The sequence below is a fragment of the Trachypithecus francoisi genome, unplaced genomic scaffold (assembly GCF_009764315.1).
Source record: "Trachypithecus francoisi isolate TF-2019V2 unplaced genomic scaffold, Tfra_2.0 Lachesis_group16, whole genome shotgun sequence".
In the NCBI taxonomy this organism is placed as follows: Eukaryota; Metazoa; Chordata; class Mammalia; order Primates; family Cercopithecidae; genus Trachypithecus; species Trachypithecus francoisi.
In genome coordinates, this window is record NW_022681461.1 from 4,919,390 (window position 1) to 4,943,540 (window position 24,151).

The 24,151-nt window shown below is 50.6% G+C and overlaps 1 protein-coding gene across 2 annotated transcripts in view; it reads left to right on the forward strand.

Moving 5' to 3' along the window:
• Window positions 1-7,182: 7,182 nt before the first annotated feature.
• Window positions 7,183-24,151, forward strand: part of IPPK (inositol-pentakisphosphate 2-kinase) — a 62,124-nt gene continuing 45,155 nt past the window's right edge. For both annotated transcript variants that reach the window (XM_033236775.1, XM_033236776.1), the window contains exons 1-3: window positions 7,183-7,542; window positions 19,120-19,167; window positions 21,549-21,644. In XM_033236775.1, coding sequence (XP_033092666.1) covers window positions 7,462-7,542; window positions 19,120-19,167; window positions 21,549-21,644 — 225 coding nt within the window. In that variant the 5' untranslated portion in view covers window positions 7,183-7,461. The remainder of the gene's footprint in view (window positions 7,543-19,119; window positions 19,168-21,548; window positions 21,645-24,151) is intronic.

Sequence of the window (24,151 nt, forward strand, 5' to 3'; positions counted from 1 at the left end):
CCCTCGTAACAGAATTAAGAGGTGGGATGTTTAAAAGGTAATTAGGGGCTGGGTGCGGTGGTTCATGCCTGTAATCCCAGCACTTTGGGAGGTTGAGGTGGGCAGATCACTGGACCCCAGAAGTTTGAGACCAGCCTGGCCAACATGGTGAAACCCCGTCTCTATTAAAAATACAAAAATCAGCCGGGTGTGATGGCACTTGCCTGTAGTCCCAGCTACTCGGAAGGCTGAGGCAGGAGAATCACTTGGACCCGCAGGGCAGAGGTTGCAGTGAGCCGAGATTGTGCCTCTGCATTCCAGCCTGGGCGACAGAACAAGACTCCATCTCAGAAAAAAAAAACAAAACAAAACAGTAATTAGGTCATAAGGGCTGTGTCCTCATGGGTGGGATCAATGCCATTACAAATGGACAAGTTTGGCCTTTTGGCTGGAAGCACCATCTTCCAGTAATTTGCCAAAATGATGAGCACAAAGGGAAGAGAAGAGGGACCCAGTATATGTTATCTAAGCCTTTTAGAAAACGGAGTTATTCCTTTGCCCACATACATGCAAATCTATAAGAAAGGTGATATTGTAGACATCAAAAGAATAGGTACTGTTCAAAAAGGAATGCTCACAAATGTTACCGTGGCAAAACTGGAGCAGTCTACAGTGTTACTCAGCATGCTGTTGGCATTGTTGTAAACAAGGGCAAGATTCTTGCCAAGACAATTAATGTGCGTATTGAGCACATTAGGCTCTCTAAGAGCCAAGATAGCCAAGAGAGTGAAGGAAAATGATCAGAAGAAGGAGGAATTCAAAGAGAAAGGTACTTGGGTTCAGCTGAAGTGCCAGCCGGCTCCTCCCACAGAAGCACACTTTGCGAGAGCCAGTGGGAAGGAGCCTGAGGTGCTGGTACCCATTCCTTCTGCATTTATGGCATAATAGGTACCACAAAAACAAAAGACCTCTGTACTACCAAAAAAAAAAAAAAGATATAAAAAAATCAAAGTGCAAGTTCTGTCCTTTCTTACTCTCTCTTTACCCTTCTGCCATGGGATGCCTCCCATGTGATGACACAGCAAGGCCCTTGCCAGATGCTGACATCTTGATATTGGATTTCCCGGCTTCCAGAATTGTGAGCAGTTAGTTTCTGGACATTATAAATTCGCCAATCCGTGGCATTCTGTCACAGCAGCACAAAATGTACTAAGGCAGAGAACGGAGAGCTGACACTCTAACAAGACCCCAGGAAAGTGACTGCTGATCCACGTAACAGCATGCCCATCTTTGTATTCCTGCGTGGGAAGGAGGCGTGTGCTGAGGCCTCTGACTCACCACACTGGGAGGACCTCTCAGAATCGGTGGGGTTGCCTCAGGACAGCAGGGTCTTATCCCATGGCAGGTTCAGGTGACCCAAATATATGAGTCCGCCCTCAGGAAATATGCCCCAGTTCCATCTGGCTGGGCATCCTGAGTGCTGCATCCGGGCTCCCTTCTTGTTTCTAATTAGAGAGGTAAGTCACATCTTTTATGCAAAATTCAAATGTTACAGAATCATGTAGCATCATCAGTGCACATCGCCAAAGAAAATCTCAGTTAACAATAAGACACATATTCCTTGTTTTCTTTTCTATTCAAACACAAACATTTGTTCCTGTGTTTAACAATGTATCATGGCCATCTTGCATATCAAAACACAGACCCAGATCTACCTTATTTAAGAAATGTGTGAGGATTTATTCATTTTGTGAAATTCTAGAGAAGTGGTACATGAATATATTCTCTGTGAAAGAGTCAACAATATATAAATGTAAGAGGAAAGTTGGCCTGGCGCGGTGGCTCACGTCTGTAATCCCAACACTTTGGGAGGCTGAGGTGGGCAGATCATGAAGTCAGGAGTTTGAGACCAGCCTGGCCAACATAGTGAAACCCCGTCTCTACTAAAAATACAAAAAATTAGCCGGGCGTGGCGGCACATGCCTGTAATCCCAGCTACTTGGGAGGCTGAGGCAGGAGAATGGCGTGAACCTGGGAGGCAGAGGTTGCAGTGAGCTGAGATTGAGCCACTGCACTTCAGCCCAGGCAACAGTGTGAGACTCTGACTCAAAAAAAAAAAAAAAGAGGAAAGTGAATTTGAATTTCCTCCCCCAGTTCTTCCCAGTTCCCTCTTTCCAGAGGGACTAATAATCTCTTTTCCTTTTTTGTTTCATTTATATACACTCTCACACATTTGTGTTACTTAACTATAGGCCTTGAACATCTTTCAGGTCAGTACAAAACAGGCCTAATGTATATTTTTACTAGCTGTATGGTTTTTCTGAGTATGTCACCATTCAGTGATTCTGAGACTTATCTGGGAACTTGTTAGAACATGGGTTGCGGAGGCCATCCTGAAGTGTCCCGAGCTAAAAACCAAGTCCTGTCATCACTCCTGTCTGTATGAGCACCCTGTACATATCTCTGAGTATTTAAGGGAGAGTTCCATAGGATTAAATTTCTAGCTGTGGAGATGAGTCAAGTGAGATTAGCGTCATTAATTTTAATAATATGGCCAAACTGAACTTGAACATTGCAATGCTTCCCCACCCTCACCAGCAGTGCATACGTGTGCTGTCTGTCCCCTCCCCATCACCCATGGCAAACACTGCCTAAGACTGTTTCACCACACTGATGTATGAGACACTTCATTATTTGTTTGTTTTTGTTTTTGAGACGGAGTCTTGCTATCACCCAGGCTGGAGTGCAGTAGTGCGATCTTGGCTCACTGCAACCTCCGCCTCCTGGGTTCAAGCAATTCTCCTGCCTCAGCCTCCCGAGTAGCTGGGATTACAGGCGACTGCCACCATGCCTGGTTAGTTTTTGTATTTTTAGTAGAGTTGGAGTTTCGCCATGTTGGCTAGGCTGGTCTCAAACTCCTGACTTCAAGTGATCCACTCACCTGGGCCTCCCAAAGTGTTGGGATTATAGGCGAGAGCCACTGTGCCTAGCCCTGGATAGCCTTTCAATATGGTTGGAAGACATTTTCATTTTACTTTTCTGTTCTCTTCTCCATCCTTTCTTCTTCCCTCCCTTCCTCTATCTTTCCTTTTTAACACAAAAGGAGAAAGCACTGACAGTTCTGGCAGTCTACATCAGACCTAGATGGAAGAGCATAACTCATCTAATTAAATTGCTCCCTCTCTTGGCTCAGACTGCCATGACAAAATACCATAGGCTGTGTGGCTTAAACCACAGACATGTGTTTCTCATGGTTCTTTTCCAGCCTTTTCTTCAGCCTCCTCAGATGGGAACCCTCTCTGCATTCCCACTGTTCATCCCCATATTGGTTTTTTTTTTTTTTGAGACGGAGTCTTGCTGTCACCCAGGTTGGAGTGCAGTGGCAGGATCTCAGCTCACTGCAGCCCCACCTCCCAGATTGATGCGATTCTCCTGCTTCAGCCTCCCGAGTAGCTGGGATTACAGGCACACACCACCACACCCAACTAATTTTTGTATTTTTAGTAGAGACAGGGTTTCACCATGTTGGCCAGGTCTTGAATTCCTGGCCTCAGGTGATCCAGCCACCTTGGTCTCCCAAAGTGCTGGGATTACAGGCGGCAGCCATCACACCTGGCCCCCCATATTTCTTTCAAAGCACCCGAGTTGAGGAGGGGAAATGGCATGGTCTGCCCAGGTGCTGTTGCCTGTGAATTTAAAAAGAATGATAAAACCAAATTTGGATTTTAAAAAACCTTTTTTTGAGAAGGGTCTGGCTCTGTCAACCAGGCTGGAGTGCAGTGATGTGCTCTCAGCTCACTGCAACCTCCACTTTCTGGGCTCAAACGATCCTCCAACCTCCGTCTCTCGAGCAACCGCAACTACAGGTGTGTACCACCATGCCCTGATAAATTTTTGTTATTTTTTGTAGAGATGGGTTTCACCATGTTGGCCAGGCTGGTCTTGGACTCCTGAACTCAAAGTGATCCCCTCACCTAGGCCTCCCAAAGTGTTGCGATTACAGTTGTGAGCCACCGTCCCCAGCATGAATCTGCTTTTTATAACCATATAATGTCAATTTTAAAGTATCAGGGATATAATACACCTCCATGGGGGGGGGGTGGAATCGAGATACAGAACACTGCCAGCACCTTAGAGGTTTCAAGGAAATATTTTAATGCTTAATATATTATTTAATCTCACCCCAACTCTCCTTTTGCAGGGTGCTGAGAAACTCAATTGCAGTCATGTTTAAGCTCCCCTGGCCTTGTGGGGGCGTGGGAAGGACTGAATTTTGTGAGTCCTAAGGTCCTCCCTCTCGGGGATTACTTACCTCCAGGAGTGGCTGTTTCTGCCCCCATTTCTCAACCATCCCTGTGGAGGGGCCTGAGCAATCTCCCACCCAGCTTCCCCCCGCCAACCCCCTCCTTTTTTCTTTTTGAGACGGAGTCTCACTCTGTTGCCCTGGCTGGAGTGCAGTGGCACAATCTGGGCTCACTGCAACCTCCACCTTCCGGGTTCAAGCGATTCTTCTGTCTCAGCCTCCCGAATAGGTGGGACTACAGGCGTGCACCACCACACCCAGCTTTTTGTATTTTTAGTAGAGATGGGGTTTCACCATATTGGCCAGGCTGGTTTCAAACTCCTGACCTCGTGATCCGCCCGCCTTGGCCTCCCAAAGTGCTGGGATTACAGGCGTGAGCCACCGCGCTGGGCCTACCCCACTTTTTTTTTTTGAGACAGGATCTCGCTTTGTTACTCAGGCTAGAGTGCAGTGGCTTCATCACGGCTCACTGCAGCCTCAACCTCTCCCGCGCAAGCGATCCTCCTGCCTCAGCCCTGCAAGTAGCTGGGGCTACAGGCACAGATACCACACCCAGCTAATTTTTTGTAGAGATGGGTTTCACCATGTTGGCCAGGCTGGTCTTGGACTCCTGAACTCAAAGTGATCCCCTCACCTAGGCCTCCCAAAGTGTTGCGATTACAGTTGTGAGCCACCGTCCCCAGCATGAATCTGCTTTTTATAACCATATAATGTCAATTTTAAAGTATCAGGGATATAATACACCTCCATGGGGGGGGGGTGGAATCGAGATACAGAACACTGCCAGCACCTTAGAGGTTTCAAGGAAATATTTTAATGCTTAATATATTATTTAATCTCACCCCAACTCTCCTTTTGCAGGGTGCTGAGAAACTCAATTGCAGTCATGTTTAAGCTCCCCTGGCCTTGTGGGGGCGTGGGAAGGACTGAATTTTGTGAGTCCTAAGGTCCTCCCTCTCGGGGATTACTTACCTCCAGGAGTGGCTGTTTCTGCCCCCATTTCTCAACATCCCTGTGGAGGGGCCTGAGCAATCTCCCACCCAGCTTCCCCCCGCCAACCCCCTCCTTTTTTCTTTTTGAGACGGAGTCTCACTCTGTTGCCCTGGCTGGAGTGCAGTGGCACAATCTGGGCTCACTGCAACCTCCACCTTCCGGGTTCAAGCGATTCTTCTGTCTCAGCCTCCCGAATAGGTGGGACTACAGGCGTGCACCACCACACCCAGCTTTTTGTATTTTTAGTAGAGATGGGGTTTCACCATATTGGCCAGGCTGGTTTCAAACTCCTGACCTCGTGATCCGCCCGCCTTGGCCTCCCAAAGTGCTGGGATTACAGGCGTGAGCCACCGCGCTGGGCCTACCCCACTTTTTTTTTTTGAGACAGGATCTCGCTTTGTTACTCAGGCTAGAGTGCAGTGGCTTCATCACGGCTCACTGCAGCCTCAACCTCTCCCGCGCAAGCGATCCTCCTGCCTCAGCCCTGCAAGTAGCTGGGGCTACAGGCACAGATACCACACCCAGCTAATTTTTTGTAGAGATGGGGTTTCGCCACGTGGCCCAGGCTGGTTTGGAATTCCTAAGCTCAAGCGATTCAGCCACCTCAGCCTCCCAGAATGCTGGGATTACAGGCGTGAGTCACCATGCCCAGCCCCAGCCTCCCTTTTGAAGCCTAAAATGGAGGAAAGAGATGCTCAAAGCCTTCAGCTCATTTTCCTGAGTCACTGGCCTGATTTCACTACAATTCCCAAGGCCTGGCAAGGTGCCCAGCCGTTCTCAAAGTTGGGTCTGCAGATCCTCTCTTTTTGAACTACATAACTGTAGATGTTCTTTACAATGTATATGTCAACCAATGCAATATATTGCAGCAGACCGAATGCCGAAGCATATGTGACAACCTATTAGATTTTAAAAAGATTTGCAAAAGTGTAAAACAGTACCACTCCTTTATTTTGGTGGTGGGCGGGGAATGTAATGTTTACTTTTTTTTTTTTGAGACGGAGTCTCACTCTGTTGCCCAGGCTGGAGTGCAGTGATGCGACCTTGGCTTACCGCAACCTCTGCTTCCTGGGTTCAAGTGATTCTCTTGCCTCAGCCTCCGGAGTAGCTAGGATTACTGGCGTGCGCCAACACACCCGGCTATTTTTTGTATTTTTAGTAGAGGCAGGGTTTCACCATGTTGGCCAGGCTGGTCTCGAACTCCTGACCTCAGGTGATCCGCCCGCCTCGGCCTCCCAACGTGCTGGGATTACAGGCGTGAGCCACTGCGCCCGGCTGTTTACTTTTAAACGAAACAACAAACTTTAAAGCATTTTAACTTACAATGTGGTAACACTGATAGCTGTAATCCCCATAAGCAAAAGCTTGGGGCCTTCATGTTTATGAGTATAAAATGGTCCTGAGACTAAGAGTTTGGGAAATGCAGTAGCTCTATGAAGCGTGCCATTCTTGCCGCCACATCAGTTAATTTACGAGCAGGAAGGTCGTCGGTCCTCTGCCTCACCCCCAAGCAGGAGCCTCGCGCTCCAACTGCGTCCCTTGAAGTTTTCGGGCAAAAGCAGGGCTGGGGAGTCCAGTTGTGTCGCCAAGCCACGTTTCCTCGCGTGGAATGTTGGACAATGTTTTCTACCTCACAGGACCATCGAAATGACTGCGTTGGGTATCCCCATGACATGTACGATGAGTTAACACCCTATTCTACAGAAGAAAAGCTCAGAGACGCCAAGAGCTTTGCTGGGGTCCCGCGACTAAGCGGTCCCGAGACCCAGACAACCCGGCCACCCGGGCAGAGACGGTCACTACCGGGCGCCGAAAAGCCGCCGGCTCCTCCCGCCAGCTACACATCCGGCGCCGAGGCCGGAAGCTTCTCTTCCGGTTCCCAAGACCGCGTTCCGGAAATGAGTCACTCTACCAGTACCTAAAATGGCCGCCGGCCCATCCACCGTCGCGATCAATGTAAGGAAAGTGGTCACGAACCCGGAAGTTGCCCGACTCCGTCATGGCAGGCGCAGGGGGCGTGGCTTCCGGCGGCCGCAGCTTGCTAGTAGCCGCGGCAGGGTCGAGCGGGGGCGGCAGCTGACAGGCGCTCCTCCCCCGACGGCAGCGGCTGGTGCCCAGCGAGGCGGGCGGCCCCCAGCTCGCGTCCCCGCGTCCCAGCCCGCGAGGCGCCAGGGCTGCGCCTGGGCATGGAAGAGGGGAAGATGGACGAGAATGAATGGGGGTACCACGGAGAAGGCAATAAGAGCCTGGTGGTGGCCCACGCGCAGGTGAGCGGCGGACGTGCGGCGCAGGTCCGGTACCTCACTCAGACTGCCGGTATCACCCCGCCCCCAGTATCCGTTTCCCCAGCAGGGTCGGTTCTACGTCCTCCCGGTACCTTCCTCCTCCCCGGCCGGTCTCCGGATTTCCCCCCTACCCCGTGGGTTCCTCATCACCCAGTATCCCCTCTCTACTGGGTCAGTCTCCCATTCCCCCAGATCCTTCTCCTGGCCGGTCTCTCGTCCCCTCAGTATTCCCGTTCCCCGTCTGTCAGTTCCACGGCCCCCTCCCCGCCCCGTCGGTGCTGCTTTCAGCCTCACGCGGTGCCGCCTCCTGCCTGGATGCCCGCCGGACTGCCAGGCCGCAGTGGGGCGGAGGCTTAGCTGGGACAGAGGGCCCGGCCAGCACTGGAGGAAGAAGCAGAGTGCCCACAGTGCTGTTAGTCTCAGCACCAAAAGAGTTCAGCCTCGTGAGACTACGGAATTGCTGTGCTGTTAATAGTAAGGGGATGTTACCCACAGGTCCCTTCTCAACCTTTTAGAATTTGAAGGGTTTCACCTGAATTCAATGAGGGTGAAAGTTTTAGAAACTGCAGTAAGATCTCGTAAAGGTGAATCCAAGAGTGAAGGATGTGGGTCTGTGTGAGGGCCCAGATCTCTCTGACCTTTTGCTGTCTGGTACAATCACGCAGGAATGTGGCCGGCTGGAACGGGGGAGGGGTGTGAGGGAGGCTAGGATAGGTGTCATGTAGGGAGGAGTTAGAGCATGGGTGTTAAAGGCACAGGAATCTCAGTTCTACCACTGCCTGGTGGAGGCTCAGTGTCTACATGTGTGAAGTGAAACTACTAATAGAATTCACTTTGTGGGATTGTTGGAAAGATCAGTTATGCAGGAACCCATCAAGTTATGCTTAGCAAGTGATAATTATCATCCCCTTGGACAGATAGATAAAGTGAAAATGAGAGAGGCTGAGGGCACTACCCCGGTCCAGCAGCTTGTCAGGGATGATGTAGGCAGTGGAGTCCTGCCTTGCTTCTGTTGTTCCTATGCTGGATGCATTGGTCAGCTGTAGTGTAAGCTGCAAACACCCAGGGAGTCCCTAGGTTGTGCCTTTGGATTTTGTTGCTCTTTAGCACAGGGAACTAAAGAACAGAGACTACAAGCTTTGCTCAGGATCTTTAGGTGAATTAATAATGGACCAGGCTAACCTGAAGCTGTCCTCGTCTTGCGTAGTCCGCTGTTGGGGACAGTGAGGGATGTTTCCGTGTGAGTCCTTATGTTGGATTACTGTGCCAATCCCCTGAATCCTTTCCCAAAACAAATACTAATCTTCCAATTCCTTGGTACGATTAGATGTATCTCTGCATTTTAGGTAAACCTAAGGCCTTCTTTAGTGAGGGCTGATATATTAAGTTTCAAAAGTAGTGGCAGATGAAGCAGCAAGTTTCAGGCTTGGAGCAAAAGGACACCCATGTTGAAAGAGCAGAGGCTTTGACGCAGTTGCCTCTGGCACTTGGATCCCTCTGCATGTTCCCGACAAGTACGTGTCCACCCTCTTCCCTGAGTCCACCCCCTTTCCTGAGCAGACATCTCCAGGGCAGCCTGGCCCTACTGTGTTGCACAGCTCTGATTTTAATGCTTGTTTATTTTTATTTATTTATCTATTTAGAAATGGAGTCTCACTCTGTTGCCCAGGCTGGAGTGCAATGGCGCGATCTCGGCTCACTGCAACCTCGGCCTCCCGGGTTCAAGCAATTTTCCTGCCTCAGCCTCCTGAGTAGCTGGGATCACAGGCATGCACCACCATGTCCAGCTAATTTTTGTATTTTTAGTAGAGATGAGGTTTCACCATGTTGGCCAGGCTGGTCTCAGACTCCTGACTTCAAGTGATCCACCCACCTCGGCCTCCCAAAGTGCTGGGATTACAGGTGTGAGCCACCACACCAGGTTGATTGTTTATTTTTTCTTTCACCTTTTCAGATTTACCTACAGCCACCAGGCTATTCTAGACCTATGCTATTCGTTCTTTTTTTTTTTTGAGACGGAGTCTTCCTCTCTCTCCCAGGCAGAGTGCGGCGGTGCAATCTTGGTTCACTGCAACCTCTGCCTCCTGGGTTCAAGCAATTCACCTGCCTCAGCCTCCCAAGTAGCTGGAATTACAGGCACCTGCCACCATGCCTGGCTGCTTTTTTTGTATTTTTAGTAGAGATGGGGTTTCACCATGTTAGCCAGACTGGTTTCAAACTCCAGACCTCAAATGACCCGCCCGCCTCAGCCTCCCAAAGTGCTGGGATTACAGGCGTGAGCCACTGTACCCAGCCTCATTCTTTATTTTAAATCTAAATTTGCTTTACTGTACTCATTCCTGTTTGGTGGTTGTTTTTAGCTCATCATTTGAAATTGAAGATAATCACTGCACGTAGTCCCTTGAGAAAATGTTTCCTATCAGGTTAAGGTCAGATAGAGCCTGTGCCTGATATGGTCACCTGAACCAAGCCGAGCCCACCAGCTCTGCCCTGTGGTGTATTTGCTCAGGCTGTGGACCAAGGAGGAGAGAACAATTCCTGGAAGGCAGCTTTTTAGGAACTGTTGAGTTCGAGCAGAGGGTATGTGTCAGTGGGGTAGAAGATGGGTGAGGGAGAACAGGAGGAGTCTGTGGTCCTGTGGATGCTGAGCATGCGCCCGGCCTCCCTGCAGCTGGGTGTGGGAGTAGGTGGACCATGCTACTCTGCTCAACTCCTTAGATCCACCTCATTGGGTCCAAGAGAGAGGGAGGCCTTTCCCAAGGTTTTCCAGGTAAGGAGAGGGTTGCTTTCTCTGAGAGGGTATCAGCTCCTCTCAGAATTGAAATGTCCCTAATGAGTCCTGTGCTGACCCCCATCCCCTCCACCGTGAGAACATGATTCACCTTCAGCCAGCCTGAGCCGGTCCTGCAGGAGCCCAGGGTCTAGGTAAGGAGATCTGCATGGTCATTGGCTGTCAGCACTAGAAGGAGCATAGTGACGTTCTTCCTGCATATGCAAACATGGGATGAGAGAGCCTTCTGTACAGCGCAGTACTTGTAGGAAATGAGGCCTGGGGATGGAGGAACTAGGTGTGGGCTATAGGAGGGTATGCTCAGGGTGGGCAGGAAGGTAAACAGCAGGCCAGCCATAGAGAGGCATTTAAAGGTGTTCCTGACAGAAGGTGGTCAGCTTCCCCAAGGCCCTTCCACTCAGAGATGGCCCAGGACGATTCTCATTTTGCCTGTTAGTTTGCATTCTGCCTCTGGGATGGTTGTGCACCTGAACTTTCCCAGGCGCAGGTAACAACGGTGTTCTCTGCCTTGTGTGGTGTGGACCCTGTGGCATGCTTGAGAGGCTCTCAGCAGCCTGGCATGTTCCCTGGTGGGTGTCTAGAGCTTCAGACACTGACCCTGTGGGGGCTCCTTGGTTGGGGGAACTTCTCATCTGAGCAGTTTCCTTGTTGCAGCCTGAAGGTGCAGTGCTTGGGTTAGTGACCACATCTCAGGTTAGTGAAGTCCACAGGCTACCCCTTTATGCACTGCCACAGGATTTCTCTCCCGTGTTACGCCTGCACCTGCCTTCTTCACCTTCAGCTTGTTGGTTTTGGCTCAGTGTCCTGTCCTGTGAAGGTCACTTTAGGTTTGGTTTGTCGTTCCATCTCCTAGGTGTTTTTAGATCTGGATCATGCACTTGTCTAGGGCACTGAGCCCCTTCCGGACCGCCTCAGCCTTGGGGAGCAGGGGCAGAAGGTGGCCCACTCCTGTTGTGACACTAAGCCATCGTGATGTTTTCCTTCTTACTGACAGAGGTGACATGAAAGACTTTGCCATTTAGTTGGCTTACCAGCAAAGAACACTGATCACGTGTGGACAAAGCTGCTCACTTCCAGTTGTTCCAGTTTCGTGACCTTTCTGAGAGTCTGAGAGCTTCAGATCATTTCTGCAAATTGTTTTGGTGCCTGGGGAGTTTTGGTGGCCCTTTGGTACCTGTTGGGTGCCTGGGATATTTGTCCGGGCGTTGAAGGTGTAAAGTTGAAGCAGTCAGGTGCCCTCTTACTGTTTCTCTTCTCATCTTGTGTTTGAAGATTTCTGGTCCATAGATCATATATATACACATATACATATACATATACATATACATATATATGTGTGTGTGTGTGTGTGTATATATATATTTTTGCCATACAGCATTATTTTGTATATCAAAATTTTAATAATTTAGATGATTATTTTGTAGTGGATGGATTAAGTCCTTCATATGAAGACCTGTTTACAATGTTATGTGGAAAAAGCAGGTTACAAAAGAAGGTGCATAATGTGGTTATAATTACAAAATGATTGGAAGAAAACACGTGAAAATGTTCTAAGTGGCTGTGACTGATAGTATCCTAAATCGCTTTTACTTTTCTTTTGTTTTTAAAGTATTTTCTAGATTTCCTACAATGGATATGTATGATAGGAAAAAGATTAATTTTTAAAAAGTTTATACTCTATGATTTGCTAATTTCTGTTCTAGTAGTCCGTTCTAAGGAGATAATTAGAAATGTAAATAAAGATCTGGTACACAAAGATATCCATTACAGAATCACTTAGAACAGGTTAAGTGGAAAGCCATTGTGCAGTCCTGCAGGGCTGTTAACTGGGCCATATTTCCTACTGTGGATGCTGGAAGCACATACGTTTATATTCTCTGTTTTTTTCCGACCATATAACATATGCCAAGCCCTTGGCCGCTCCCTTTTACAATTTTTAGCTGGACCTAGTTGAAATAGTTTTAGCTTTCTGTTACTGCCAGCATTTTGTTTAAACCAGTGATGTATTCTGCATTTGGGATTTTTAATGGCGTTCTGGGCTGACGCAGCTGATGTGGCTTCTTTCCTAGTGAGGTTCCTTCTCGTCTCAGCTGAGCTCATTGGAGAGCTGTGCTTGTGGCTCGCTCTTTGTTTATTCCCGTCTTTGTATCTGCAGTTGCGTGGTGAGGTCTGCTTTTTGGTGACTGTCAGCCTGTGACGGTGCCTCTCGTGCACAGGGGTTTGTCGGTTTGGCCTTGGCGCGTCTCCTACTTTTACACCTTCTGAGGTGACACAACTGCTTTCCTTCTGCCTTACTGAGCCTCCTTCTTGGTCAGAATTCAGTCAGAGCGAAGCTCCCCAGTGACTTCCTCTGTCTTCTGAGAACTGCTATCCAGGAGGGTGAGAAAAGCATCATTGCTGTGTCTGCAGAGAGCAAGGCTGTGCCTAAGGCCCGGCCACTCCTGCCTTGTTGCCAAGCAGTTGGGAGATCTGAGGGCCAGGACTTGTTCACACTTCCCTGTGGCCCTCACTGTGGGCTTCTAGGCAGCTCTGCTTCCTTTTACAGGTGGCCAGGCTTTCTGTGCTTGTAGGGGTCAGCCCCACACACAAGATGTGCCCATCCCCACAGGCCTCCCCATGTTCTGAGTGTTGTGTGCGTGGGTGGCGTCCCCCATGGCCCACACCTGTGCCTGCTTCAGTCCTGCAGAGGACACCATGAGGTCAGGATGGAGTTGCTGAGGCTTGTGTGAGGATGTGCTCCGTACGGGTTGGACAAGGGGCCAGCACCTTCTGCTCCCTGCCCGCCGGATGTCTCCAGTCTGGCCTCCCTGCTCTTGCCTGCAGAGTACTGGGCTCCCATCCTCCACAGGCATCTTGGCGATGTCACATCTTCATCCCGTGTCAAATGGGCTTTGGATTTCTGTCTGAGGCCATGCATTCCCAGTGAAGCCAAGCTCACTTTGGGAGCACCTCCTGTTGGAGCCCAGTACCGTAAGCCTTGCTTCTTGTTCCCTCCACGGTCCTACGCATACTGGACATCCCTTTCTGGGTTGCAGAGGTGGACTTCGGCACCTCCTGCCCCCAGTGACTGACAGACCCTGGGCAGCCTTCCTCTCTGGCTGGGACAGAGCTGGAGCTGGAGCTGTGGGGGTGAGGTGAGGAGGGTCTACAGGAAGGACAGCCTCTTGAGACTGGACATTTGGGATCCCCCATGGCCCCTGCCTGGGAGTCATCTTCACAGTTCGGGAGAAGCCGGAGCTGAGCGTTGCTTCTAGAAGGCTGGGGCAGCATCCTGAGGGGTGACCCCTGCTGCTGTTCTCTTTTTCTATCTTCCCTTCCCACAAAAGTCGTCTGATCTCAGCCTCAGTTTATCTCCTCAGCCTGATGGAAGACTTGACCTTGGTCCTTGTCCTTTGACCGATCTCTGAAACAGCTAATTTTGTGAGTGATACCCCTCCAGAGTGAGTCCTCCGTGGGTGGCAGGAAAGTCTCTCCTCATCTGTCCTGAGAGGCTCTTCTAGTTAGTAGCTTTAATTCCACCCATAAGGTGCCCCCTCAGGCTTCCCATTGGCAGGTGTCCCTTTTAATGTATTGGGGTTTTTGTGGCCTTCTATTTTTATTTAACACCAATTGTTGCTTCTCTCTGAAAATATAAAATATCAGAAGGAAGGAAGTGGAAAACACCCAGTATTCCTCCACGAAGAGAACAACTTTTGTTAACACTTTGGTGCACTTTCTTCCAGTCTTTTTCTACTTATTGTCAAGCATCGCTTCGCACCAGGGATGCATTCTGAGAGCTGCATTGTTAGGTGATGATGTCATATGAACACACCTGGATGGTAGAGCCTGCCTCATGCCCAGGCTGTATGGGGCAGCCTGTGGCTCCTAGTCCTCAGTCCTAGTCCTCAGACGCACGCAGCATGGTTCTGGACTGAGTGCTGCAGGCCGTTGGGACACAATGGGTAGTGTCTAATGGGAAGTGGGACACAATGGGAATCTAAACGTAGAAACTGTGGTATTATAATCCTATGGGACACACCATTGTTTCATGCAGTCTATCGCTGACCCAAGTGTTGTTATGTGATCCATGACTGTATTTTGCCTTTATTAGGTAGTTAAGAATACTACGTATCTGTTTCTGTTTTGGGATTTTTTTCACTTAATTTTATAGCACAAATATGTAGAAAATCCTCATGCACGTCTTGCAGGATGCTCGGGGTTCCCAGTGTTGCGCTGGTGATCCTTGTGGGTGGGCTTTGCCGAAAGTCTTCGTACATACGTCTTTGGGCTTCTGCTGCTCAGGCTGGGCTCTTGGGTGAATCTGACTCCTTGGCACACGTTGCAAATTGCATTCCACATGGCTGTGCCACCTGCCCTCCCACTGCAGCCCAGGAAGGGATTTTTATTGAAATGCTTTTTGCCACTTTTGTAAGTGACGAATTGTGTCCCTTAACTTTTTAAATCTTGGGGTTATTTAGTGTGTGTGTATAAATGCATCACTCCTCTTGTTCTTCCTATTGTTTGGTGTTTTTGACTTGTTAAAATCCTTGATTTTCATCGAATTTTCCAAGGCAGAAGCTTCCCTGTTACCAAGAGTGCAGGTGCAGCTTGGGCCTTGGTCTAGCATTGCTCTTGTTAAGAAACACCCCAGCCCTCAGACTGCAGAAGTGTCAAGGTCTTCCCTTCCAATCTTAACGCTTTTGCTTCACTTTTTTTTTGTTTTTTGAGAGGGAGTTTCGCTCTTGTTGCCCAGGCTGGAGTGAAATGGCACAATCTTGGCTCACCGCAACCTCCACCTGCCAGGTTCAATCGATTCTGCTTCAGCCTCCTGAGTAGCTGGGATTACAGATGTGTGTCACCATGCCCAGCTAATTTTGTATTTTTAGTAGAGACAGGGTTTCTCCATGTTGGTCAGGCTGTTCTCGAACTCCTGACCTCAGGTGATCCGCCTGCCTCGGCCTCCCAAAGTACTGGGATTACAGGCATGAGCCACCGCGCCTGGCCCTTTTTCTTCACTTTCGACATTTTCTTCTAGACGTTAAGAAGAAGGTAAGCTTCAAATATCTGGTTTCAGATACTTTTTGAAAGAGGAATAGTGTCATTGTCTCCGTAGCTGGTTAAGACGTGGTGAGCTGGCAGGAGCTCCGAGCCTGCTGGGGTGTTGGTTCTTGCCCCCTCCTTCATGGGAAGTCCCCCAGGTGGCTGTGTTCACCCCTCTTCCCCAGCCATGGGTGCCCCTTGGACTCATTGTGCCTTTCTGCTCATGAGAGCTGCTGTGGTGTGTTTTCACCTGTTTCCTGCCAGCTGCCTGCGTGAGGGTAGTAGGGCCCTATGGCCTATGCATTACTGAAGCCCTCAGCCTGGCACATCTCAGGGACCACCCATCTCAGCCAGCCCAGCCTGATCAGGCCCCTCACATGGGGCAGTTGGCATGGGCTGTAGAGGATAGGTGAGCTGAATGTGTCTGAGTTTTGGTATTAATGAAAACTGGCTGATACTGTGGTTCCCCTGGGGGTGTGTGGCTGGGTAGATTTCTTGTGATAGTTTTTAGATCATAAATGGGTGGGTGGAGAAAGCAGTTTCCCTTGAAATGGACGAATCATTGTATTGAGGTTTCCTTGGTTGGCTGTGGCTCCTGGGCTCTGTAATGGGAAGGAATAGCAGATTTTCCGTGAGTGACAGCAGGGAGGTCAAGCCACTGTGTTTGGATGTGGTGGTGGAGGAAATATGAGGAAGGGGCTCGGACGGCTGAGCGGGAGAGCCGCTTTGGGCTTCTCTGCCCAGGCTTGGAAGGCTTGTGTCCACACCGTCTCCTGGGGGCAGCACAGTACCCAGTGCCCCCAGCCCCTGCTGGTGACTCAGTAGCAACGAGGAGCCCGGCCACCAGAAAGACGCTGAGAACCTCCCAGGGTCCAGGCCCTCCTCTAAACTTGGCTTCACCCCATGTGACCTTGACCTTTGGGGTCAAGGCCTTGATCTTCCCTCATTCTGTAACCCGGGACTCAGTTGCCCACCTTAGAGGGAGAGACGGCTGGAGACAATGGACTTCAGGAGTGTATCGTGGGCCCTGAAGCACTGGTGCTAGCACCTGCTGGCTGCTGCAGTAATAATTATTAATAAGTGCTAGTGGGAAGAACGGTGTTATTTTATTATCTACAAGGACTGAGGCCTAAGGCCTGCAATCATCTAGGCCCGACATCCTTTTCTCCTGGGGCCTGTGTATGGTTTTTCTTTGTAGAGTGCCCTGTTCAACTTACTTTTAAAACATTTTTCTTCACAAGCCAGATAATGGTCTTCTGAATTATACTTTATGTGAGTAGTTTAATATGTAATAATCATAGGAAATTTATCATTTCTATGTATAAATAGACAGAAAAGACCAGTTGTTCCTGCCTTTCCTGGCAACAGAGTGGCAGGGAACTTTGGAAAGCTGAGTCCATATTAGCAGGTGACTGCTGCCAGGGGAGGGGGTCCTATGTTCGTGTAGTTGGCATTTGTGTTCATCGGCCCACTGAACTCCTTCCTCTGAGGCTACAGTGGGGAATTTCTTTGAAGAGAAAGCTCGTGTGTCTCGGCCTGGCATCACCCTGCTCAGGACTGCTCAGGACTGCTTTGCTACAAAAGTCCATTGTGTAGCTTATGAGTTCTGTGATAAACCGAGAAAGGCCTTGCTTTCCTGTAGGTGCCGCAGAGCTCTGTGCATGCAGTCTGGCAGGTGAGTAAGCTTGGTCCCTGTGGGTGGCGGGGTTTGCCCTGTGTGAGGGACAGGGTGAGAGCTTGCACCATGGCAGCCTGGGTCAGTTTACACTAATCAGGGATTTAATGTAATATATTTTCTTTTCTTTTTTTTTTTTTTTTTTTTTGAGGCGGAGTCTCGCTCTGTTGCCCAGGCTGGAGTGCAGTGGCCAGATCTCAGCTCACTGCAAACTCCGCCTCCCGGGTTTATGCCATTCTCCTGCCTCAGCCTCCCGAGTAGCTGGGACTACAGGCGCCCGCCACCTCGCCTGGCTAGTTTTTTGTATTTTTAGTAGAGACGAGGTTTCACCGTGTTAGCCAGGATGGTCTCGATCGCTGACCTCGTGATCCGCCCGTCTCGGCTTCCCAAAGTGCTGGGATTACGGGCTTGAGCCACCGCGGCCAGCCAATATATTTTCTTATTGTGTTGATTTTCAAGCATGACCCTCAATCACACTTACACATCACTAGCAGGGCATCGCTGAATGCCTGCCATCGGTGGAGAGCTGTACTGTGTTTGGTGCCTAATTGTTGGAGGGCGGGTCAGGCACACTCAGATAGCACACACCATCATGTGTAGGTGAGGAGAAAACACACTTTTAGGGGAACGAGCTTCTGGAGAGCTGTTAAGAGTTAGGACTTCTGTTGATCAACTTCTGCCTTTCCTTAAATCGTGGTGGAATTATAGTTCCATTAAAATGATCCTTAGCCAGTCGATTCCCATGATTGATTGTTGATGCCTGCCTTCAGCTTGGGAGGGGACAGCGGTAGCATGCATGCCGTTGATCTTGGCTTCCCCAGGTCTCAGCTTGGGGCTCAAGGAGGGGACAGCTATCTGCAGCACAGCGAGCCAGGAGCATGGCACTGGCTGGGAACTGGAGCTCAGTCAGAGGAGCCCAGGGGGCCGGGTGCCTGGGATTTAAGAGCAACAACGTACATTGTCTAAATAGGGCTGTGGGGAGCCGGCGGGGGAGTCTGGCTTGGTCTCCATAGGGCCTTTGTTGCTCCTTAGGCCTCTTTTGATCTAGAAAATGGCCCTTTCTAAGCCGTCTTCAGTGCAGCCTGCTTTCTCCCTCCTGCTTAGGCTTTGCCCTGTGGCCTCAGCAGGGGTGCTACCCAGGGCGTTGGACCCCCCCACCCTTGCACTGCAACTAGAGCCCCTCCCAGGTGTGTTCTCCTTCCTACATATGATATATGTTCTTAGAATGTATTTTTTGAACATTTAACAAATTGAAATATTCAAAATAAAGATAAATTAAAAAGAAGTTACCATAGTCATTGCTACTTGGAGATGTTGTTAAACTTGTGCCGAATGTCCTTTCAGACCTTTTGATGTAGACACATCATACTTATTTTATTTAAACATTTTTATTTTAAAAACTTGAAGTGTAACATATCTACAGAAAAGTACTCAGATCATGGGTATAGCTTAATTATCACAAAGTAAGCGGACCCGTAATCCTCTGGCCAGTCCCTTCTAGAACCTTCCTCAGCAACTATTCATGCACACCCAAGGGGTGGGCACAAGGGGTCAGTGTTACCTGTTTTTTGAGCTTTATATAAATAGAATTACACCCATACGTGTGTGTGTGTGCACGTGTGTTTCTCTTTTTATGAAAATGGGCTCATTCCATAAGCCCTATTCGATAACTTTTTTCATTTAGCAGTATGTGATGACCACACATCTGTGTCTGTAAATACTGATCTTTCTTATCAATCACTGACTGGTATTAAATGGTTTTAAATGTGTGCCACTGTGTTGAAACCATCTCATTATTGGGCATTTAGGTTATTTCCATTTTATTTCTTTTCCTTAAGATCAAGTCCTGAGAGGGGCTGGTGGGTCAGAGGCTGAAGGTTCCTGTTGTCCCGCTGCCCAGTGTGCCCTTGCTGGGTCCCAGCCCTGGCCTCTCTGCCCTGGGGGCTTCCCAGCCTCCTTGCCGCGGAGCCTCACTGTGGGCTTTGTCCACTGAGGATGGGACCCCCAAACTGACTGACGTCTCGTGCCTTGGCTTTGAGCAAATGTTCATCAGATGTGTGTTATTTTCCAACAGCGCTGTGTTGTGCTGCGGTTTCTGAAGTTTCCTCCAAATAGGAAGAAGGTAAGATGGGTGGGTTTGCACCCAGATGTTACAACAATTATTTAAGAAAACGCTGATTTCTTTTTTCCAATGTAGAAATATTGATGCTAGTTGTAGGATTCAAAGATGATATAAGCATTCAGTGCAGTAAGTGGTGTGTCCATCATTCCTGATGTAAAACCGACTGGGCGCAGCATGTTGACCTGTGTGTCACTGTGGTAGTCCATGTGGCCCTCAGCCAGGGGCTGCCCTAGCCTGGCACGTAGGTCCTGCTCAGAGGGACCTGCTTGTGGCGAGGACCCCAGGACCAGGCAAACTTTGCTTTGCTGAGTTCCTTAGCACCTGCTGCCTCAGTTTCACCATCTGTGGAATTGTATCTATGAAAATAGAGTCTCCAGTGCTGTGGTAGACAGTCTGTGTTAAACATTGAGGTGGAAGGGAGTTGTTAGGTTTCTTTTCTGTGAGTCATCCAAGCAAAATGCCATCGACCACCCGTAAAAAAGCATTGCCCTTTCGTTTTTGACCACTGAGTTGCAACTTTCTGTGCAAATCTCTGTTGGTCCTGGGTGCATACTGAGTCGCGGAGGCTTCCTGCCTTAATGGCCCTTCTTTGCTTCCCATATGATGTGTGTGGGTCCTGAGCTGGGGGTGAGCTCCTGGACAGTGGCTGTTCCACTGTGGGGCAGGCGGAGGTTGGCTTGGGCGAGGGTAAGGGGTTGATGAGTCACTGCCCCTTGAGGGCTCCTGAGAGATGCAGGTTGGAGCATCTGAGGTAGAGGTCATAGAAAGGGAGGCCGGGGGGGTTGTGGTGGGTGGAGGTGACAGCTGCCGCGTGGGCACAATAGAAAGAGGGGAGAGAGCCATGGGAGAAAGCTGCTGTTGGTGGGGCCACAGTGGGTGTGGGGTCGGGGTGGGCAGGCAAGGGAGGATAGGAAGGCCCCACTGTCTTCCGGTTTCTGCCTCAGCTGCTGAAGAGAAACAGGCCAAGGTGGTTTTGGTTTGTGGAATGCATGCCATGGAAACAAAGTCCCTGTGGCTGCCTCCAGCCTTCTCTGTCCCCTTCTTTGCCAAATTCAGTGGCTGCAGAGCCCAAACCACCCTGACCTTGACTCCCCCAAGGCCTGGCTTCTGTGGACCCTGTCAGATCTATGTCCACAGATGTGAGCGGGACAGTGTCTGCCAGCAGTTGGCTACATTTCCTCTGTAAATGACATAATGTGACACACTGTGTGATCAGTGGAGACTTGAGTGGTCACTTTTCTGTTCACCAGGGGGTCTTTTTCTTTTTTGAGACAAGAGTCTCGCCTTGCCGCCCAGGCTGGAGTGCAGTGGTACGGTCTCGGCTCACCGCAACCTCTGCCTCCTGGGTTCAAGTGATTCTCCCGCCTCAGTCTCCTGAGTAGCTAGGATTACAGGTGCCTGCCACCACGCCTGGCTAATTTTTGTATTTTTAGTAGAAACAGGATTGCACCATGTTGACCAGGCTGGTCTTGAACTCCTGACTTCAGGTGATCCGCCTGGCTCGACCTCCCAAAGTGCTGGGATTACAGGCGTGAGCCACTGTGCCTGGCCAGGGTTTTTTTTTTGTCAGAAGCTGTGACCGCAGCTGTACCGGGCTACTGGGTGTGTTCTGGAGTTTTCTGTTAGGCTTAGTTCGGACTGGTTTTGTTGCACAGCCACAGGACACCTGCACGTGCTGTGACCGTGCGGGCAGCAGGTTCTCCAGAGGCTACGGGCGCACAGGGCAGCTGCATAGTCCTGGGACCTTCTCGAGCATGAGCCAGGCACTGGGCACCTCCAGGCCTGCCCTGGATGAACACCCACAAAGGCAGGTGCCCCACAGGGAGCAGCAAGACTGCCAGGCCAGCCTTTGTGGGTGTTTTCCAGGAGCAGCCTACCAGGGGCCCTCTGGGCTTCTCACCTTCGGGGCAGGTTGAGGGACATGGGGATGATTTCTGTTTCAACCAGTTTCATCACCTTACTGATTCTTTAAGAACCTCTGACTGGGGAAAGAATATGCTACATTTAGAGGCTAAAGAGTAAAATCTCTTTAGAGATTGAGATGTGAGATGTCAGAGGTTTTCAAAGTCACATTCCTTGGAAGGCATGTTTAGGGGCCGCTTTGGGAGAAGGGCAGGCGGGAGGCGGCAGCAGTGCGGTCCTCAGACTGCTACCTTCCCAAGTCTGGGCTGGGGAGGGTGGCATGGCTGGGGAGGGACGCTGGTGAGGCGGGGCACTGGGGACCTTCCCCTGGGTCTGAGGGCCGTCACTCGGGTTCTGTCTGTGGCTGGGACGTCCCTGCTGCTTGTGGCAGAGTCTGTGGTGGTTTTTGCCTCTCCCCTCAAGCAAGGCTCTGTCGGGAGGTCCCATCATGAAGGCTTTCTTGTGGTTGTCTCTTACAGACCTCGGAAGAGATATTTCAACACCTGCAGAACATAGTGGACTTTGGCAAAAATGTCATGAAGGAGTTTTTGGGGGAGAACTATGTTCACTGTGGGGTAAGTGCTTTTTATTCATGTCTGAATTCTTGGGTATGTTTTGCGTCAGTACTGCCAACTTCCTGGTGATCTTCTGGAACTTTGTGGTTAATGAAAACCCGCATCCAGCTAGTCTCCAAGTGTTTCTCATTTGCTGTGCTGGGTGGCAGCGGAGCGGATACTGCAGATTCTCTTTCCTAGCTGAGAAGCCTGGGGTTCAGAGGGCCCACATAAGCCCCTGCTCCCGAGGACCCGTCTCTGCTGGCCCTCCTGGAGGCTCCTGCTGGGTGAGGGCTCTTGAGCAGCATCCAGTGCCACTAAGCCTCAAGGAATGGCTTTGCTCTCTGCCCCTGGGCACCTTTGAACACAGGATGCCCAACATGGGAGGGTGGCAGGGCCTGCTGGGGCCATCCTGGGTGCCCAGGAAGGGCCTCAGCTGCTCAATGAATGTTAAAAGCTGGGGTTTAGAGAAAAGCCGTGGGAGCCTCTGTGTGTTGCCGCCTGTGCTGGGGTCTGTGGGAATGGGACCAGGGTTGCCAGCCCTGGCTCACCTCTTGCCTGGGGCTGTGCTCTGAGCAGATCTGCAGTTTTGAGGCCTGGACAGGCCCCTGGGCCCCACCCTTCTCCAGCCGCTGTGGGCACGTGACTTGCCTCCAGCCTGTTCACTGCACTGTTGTGGTGTTGGGAGCATTTGGAGGTCCCCTGTTAGGAAGATTCATGCAGTTTTTTTCCCCAGGGCATATCCCTTGGACGGTTCTGTGCCGTGACCAGTTTTCTCCTTGAGGAAGGAATATTCTTAGAGGCGAGATCCACCAGAAGCCTCCGTGACTGGAGGACTCGTGTGGTGATGGCCCTTGTTGGCCAGGGGCATGGGATTAGACTCGAGGCCCCATGGGCTACCTGGTGGGGTGAGCGTTGGGGACTGCTCTGAGGGAGGGGACAGGACGGGGAGCATTGCCAGCAGTCAGCAGTCTGGCGCTGGGTTTGTCCTCAGTGGGAAGGGTCACAGTAAATGAACCCACAGCAAACAGGGCTCAACCCACAAGGCCACCTGTGAGTGCATTTCCTCCGCCTTAAGATACTGACAAAGTGAAGCAGAGCTTGTTTGCGCTGCAGGTGAGCGTGTCCCAGTAGGGCGCTGCAGGTGAGCGTGTCCCAGTAGGACGCTGCTGGGCTCTGGCGCAGTGGGAAAGTGGGCAGAGCCCATTTCAGGCTGATGATGCACCCCTCAGGGGGGCTGCATCTGCAGGGCCACACAGGGCCACGTGAGGGAAGAACAGAGGTGTCGGCGAGTTGGGCAAAGCGTAGCGTTTCCCTCCTGCTTGGTTGTGAGGCAAGATACAACCAGCCCTGTGATGACTGTGAGACAGAGACAGGGACAGCCACACCCTGGCTCCTGGCCCTGCCCGGTGGGTGTGACGCTGGTCTGGGCCTGTCTCCAGTGCAGGGTCTGGGAGCTGGAGAGTTTAGGAAATGGGGAAGGGGCAGAAGCTGCTTGCCTTGTTCTTCCACTGTTGCTACTTACATACTGGAGGAACCTGAAGGCTCAGAAGTTCCAGCTCGCTGCTGCTGTGGGCCAAATCCTGGTGAGGTTGGGCGCTCTCTGGCACCAGCCTCGGCTCTGTTGGAACCTCACATGCTGACAGTTAGTTCTGTGCTGTGGCCCAGTTTTCAGGCAGGAGACATGAGGAGTGAAGGGACAGCCAGGCTGGCGGCTCCTTGTCCTTCTGAGCGGTTGTCCCTTTGCCATTTAGAGGGTGATGCCTGGAGGTCCTCCCACACCTCAGCACCCAGGTTACAGGGAGCTCCGTGGGAATTCCAGGGGACAGCTCCAGGAGGGGACTTCTGTGGGCTTTCCCTCTGGTCCTCTTAGGTGAATGCCTTGTGCAGGAGCTGGTTGGTGCGTCCCCACATGGTTGGATGGTGGCGTGGTCCACACTCGCCAATGCAGTTGGACTTGTAAGAGGATGCTTACTGTCAGTATTTGTTTGTTTTTGTTTTCTATCTCGCTCTGTCACCCAGGCTGGAGTGCGGTGGTGCGATCATGGTTCACTGCAGCCTCAACTTCCCAGACTCAAGTGATCCTCCTGTCTCAGACCCCTGCCCGAGTAGCTGGGACTACTGGTGTGCACCACCACACCCAGCTAATTTTAGTTTTTTTTTTTTTGTGGGAACTGGGTTTCACCATGTTGGGCAGGCTGGTCTCGAACTCTTGGGCTCAAGTGATCAGCCCGCCTTGTCCTCCCAAAGTGCTGGGATTATAGGTGTGAGCCACTGTACCAGGCCAGCATTTTATTTTGACTTTAAACACAGATATGCTTATTATAAAATCAATGATTTACAGCTGTTGGAAATAAACCCAGGTCTGCTTTTCACCTGGGTGACTGTGAGTTCAGGCCGTGCGTGGGCAGACAGTGGTGTGGAGGGTCGTTGCCCTGTATGTGGACCTGAGACCTGCGTGACTGCTGTGTATCCCAGTAGTATGTGCTGTGGGGTGGGGGCCAAGGCAGAGTGAGGGCCTTGTGTGG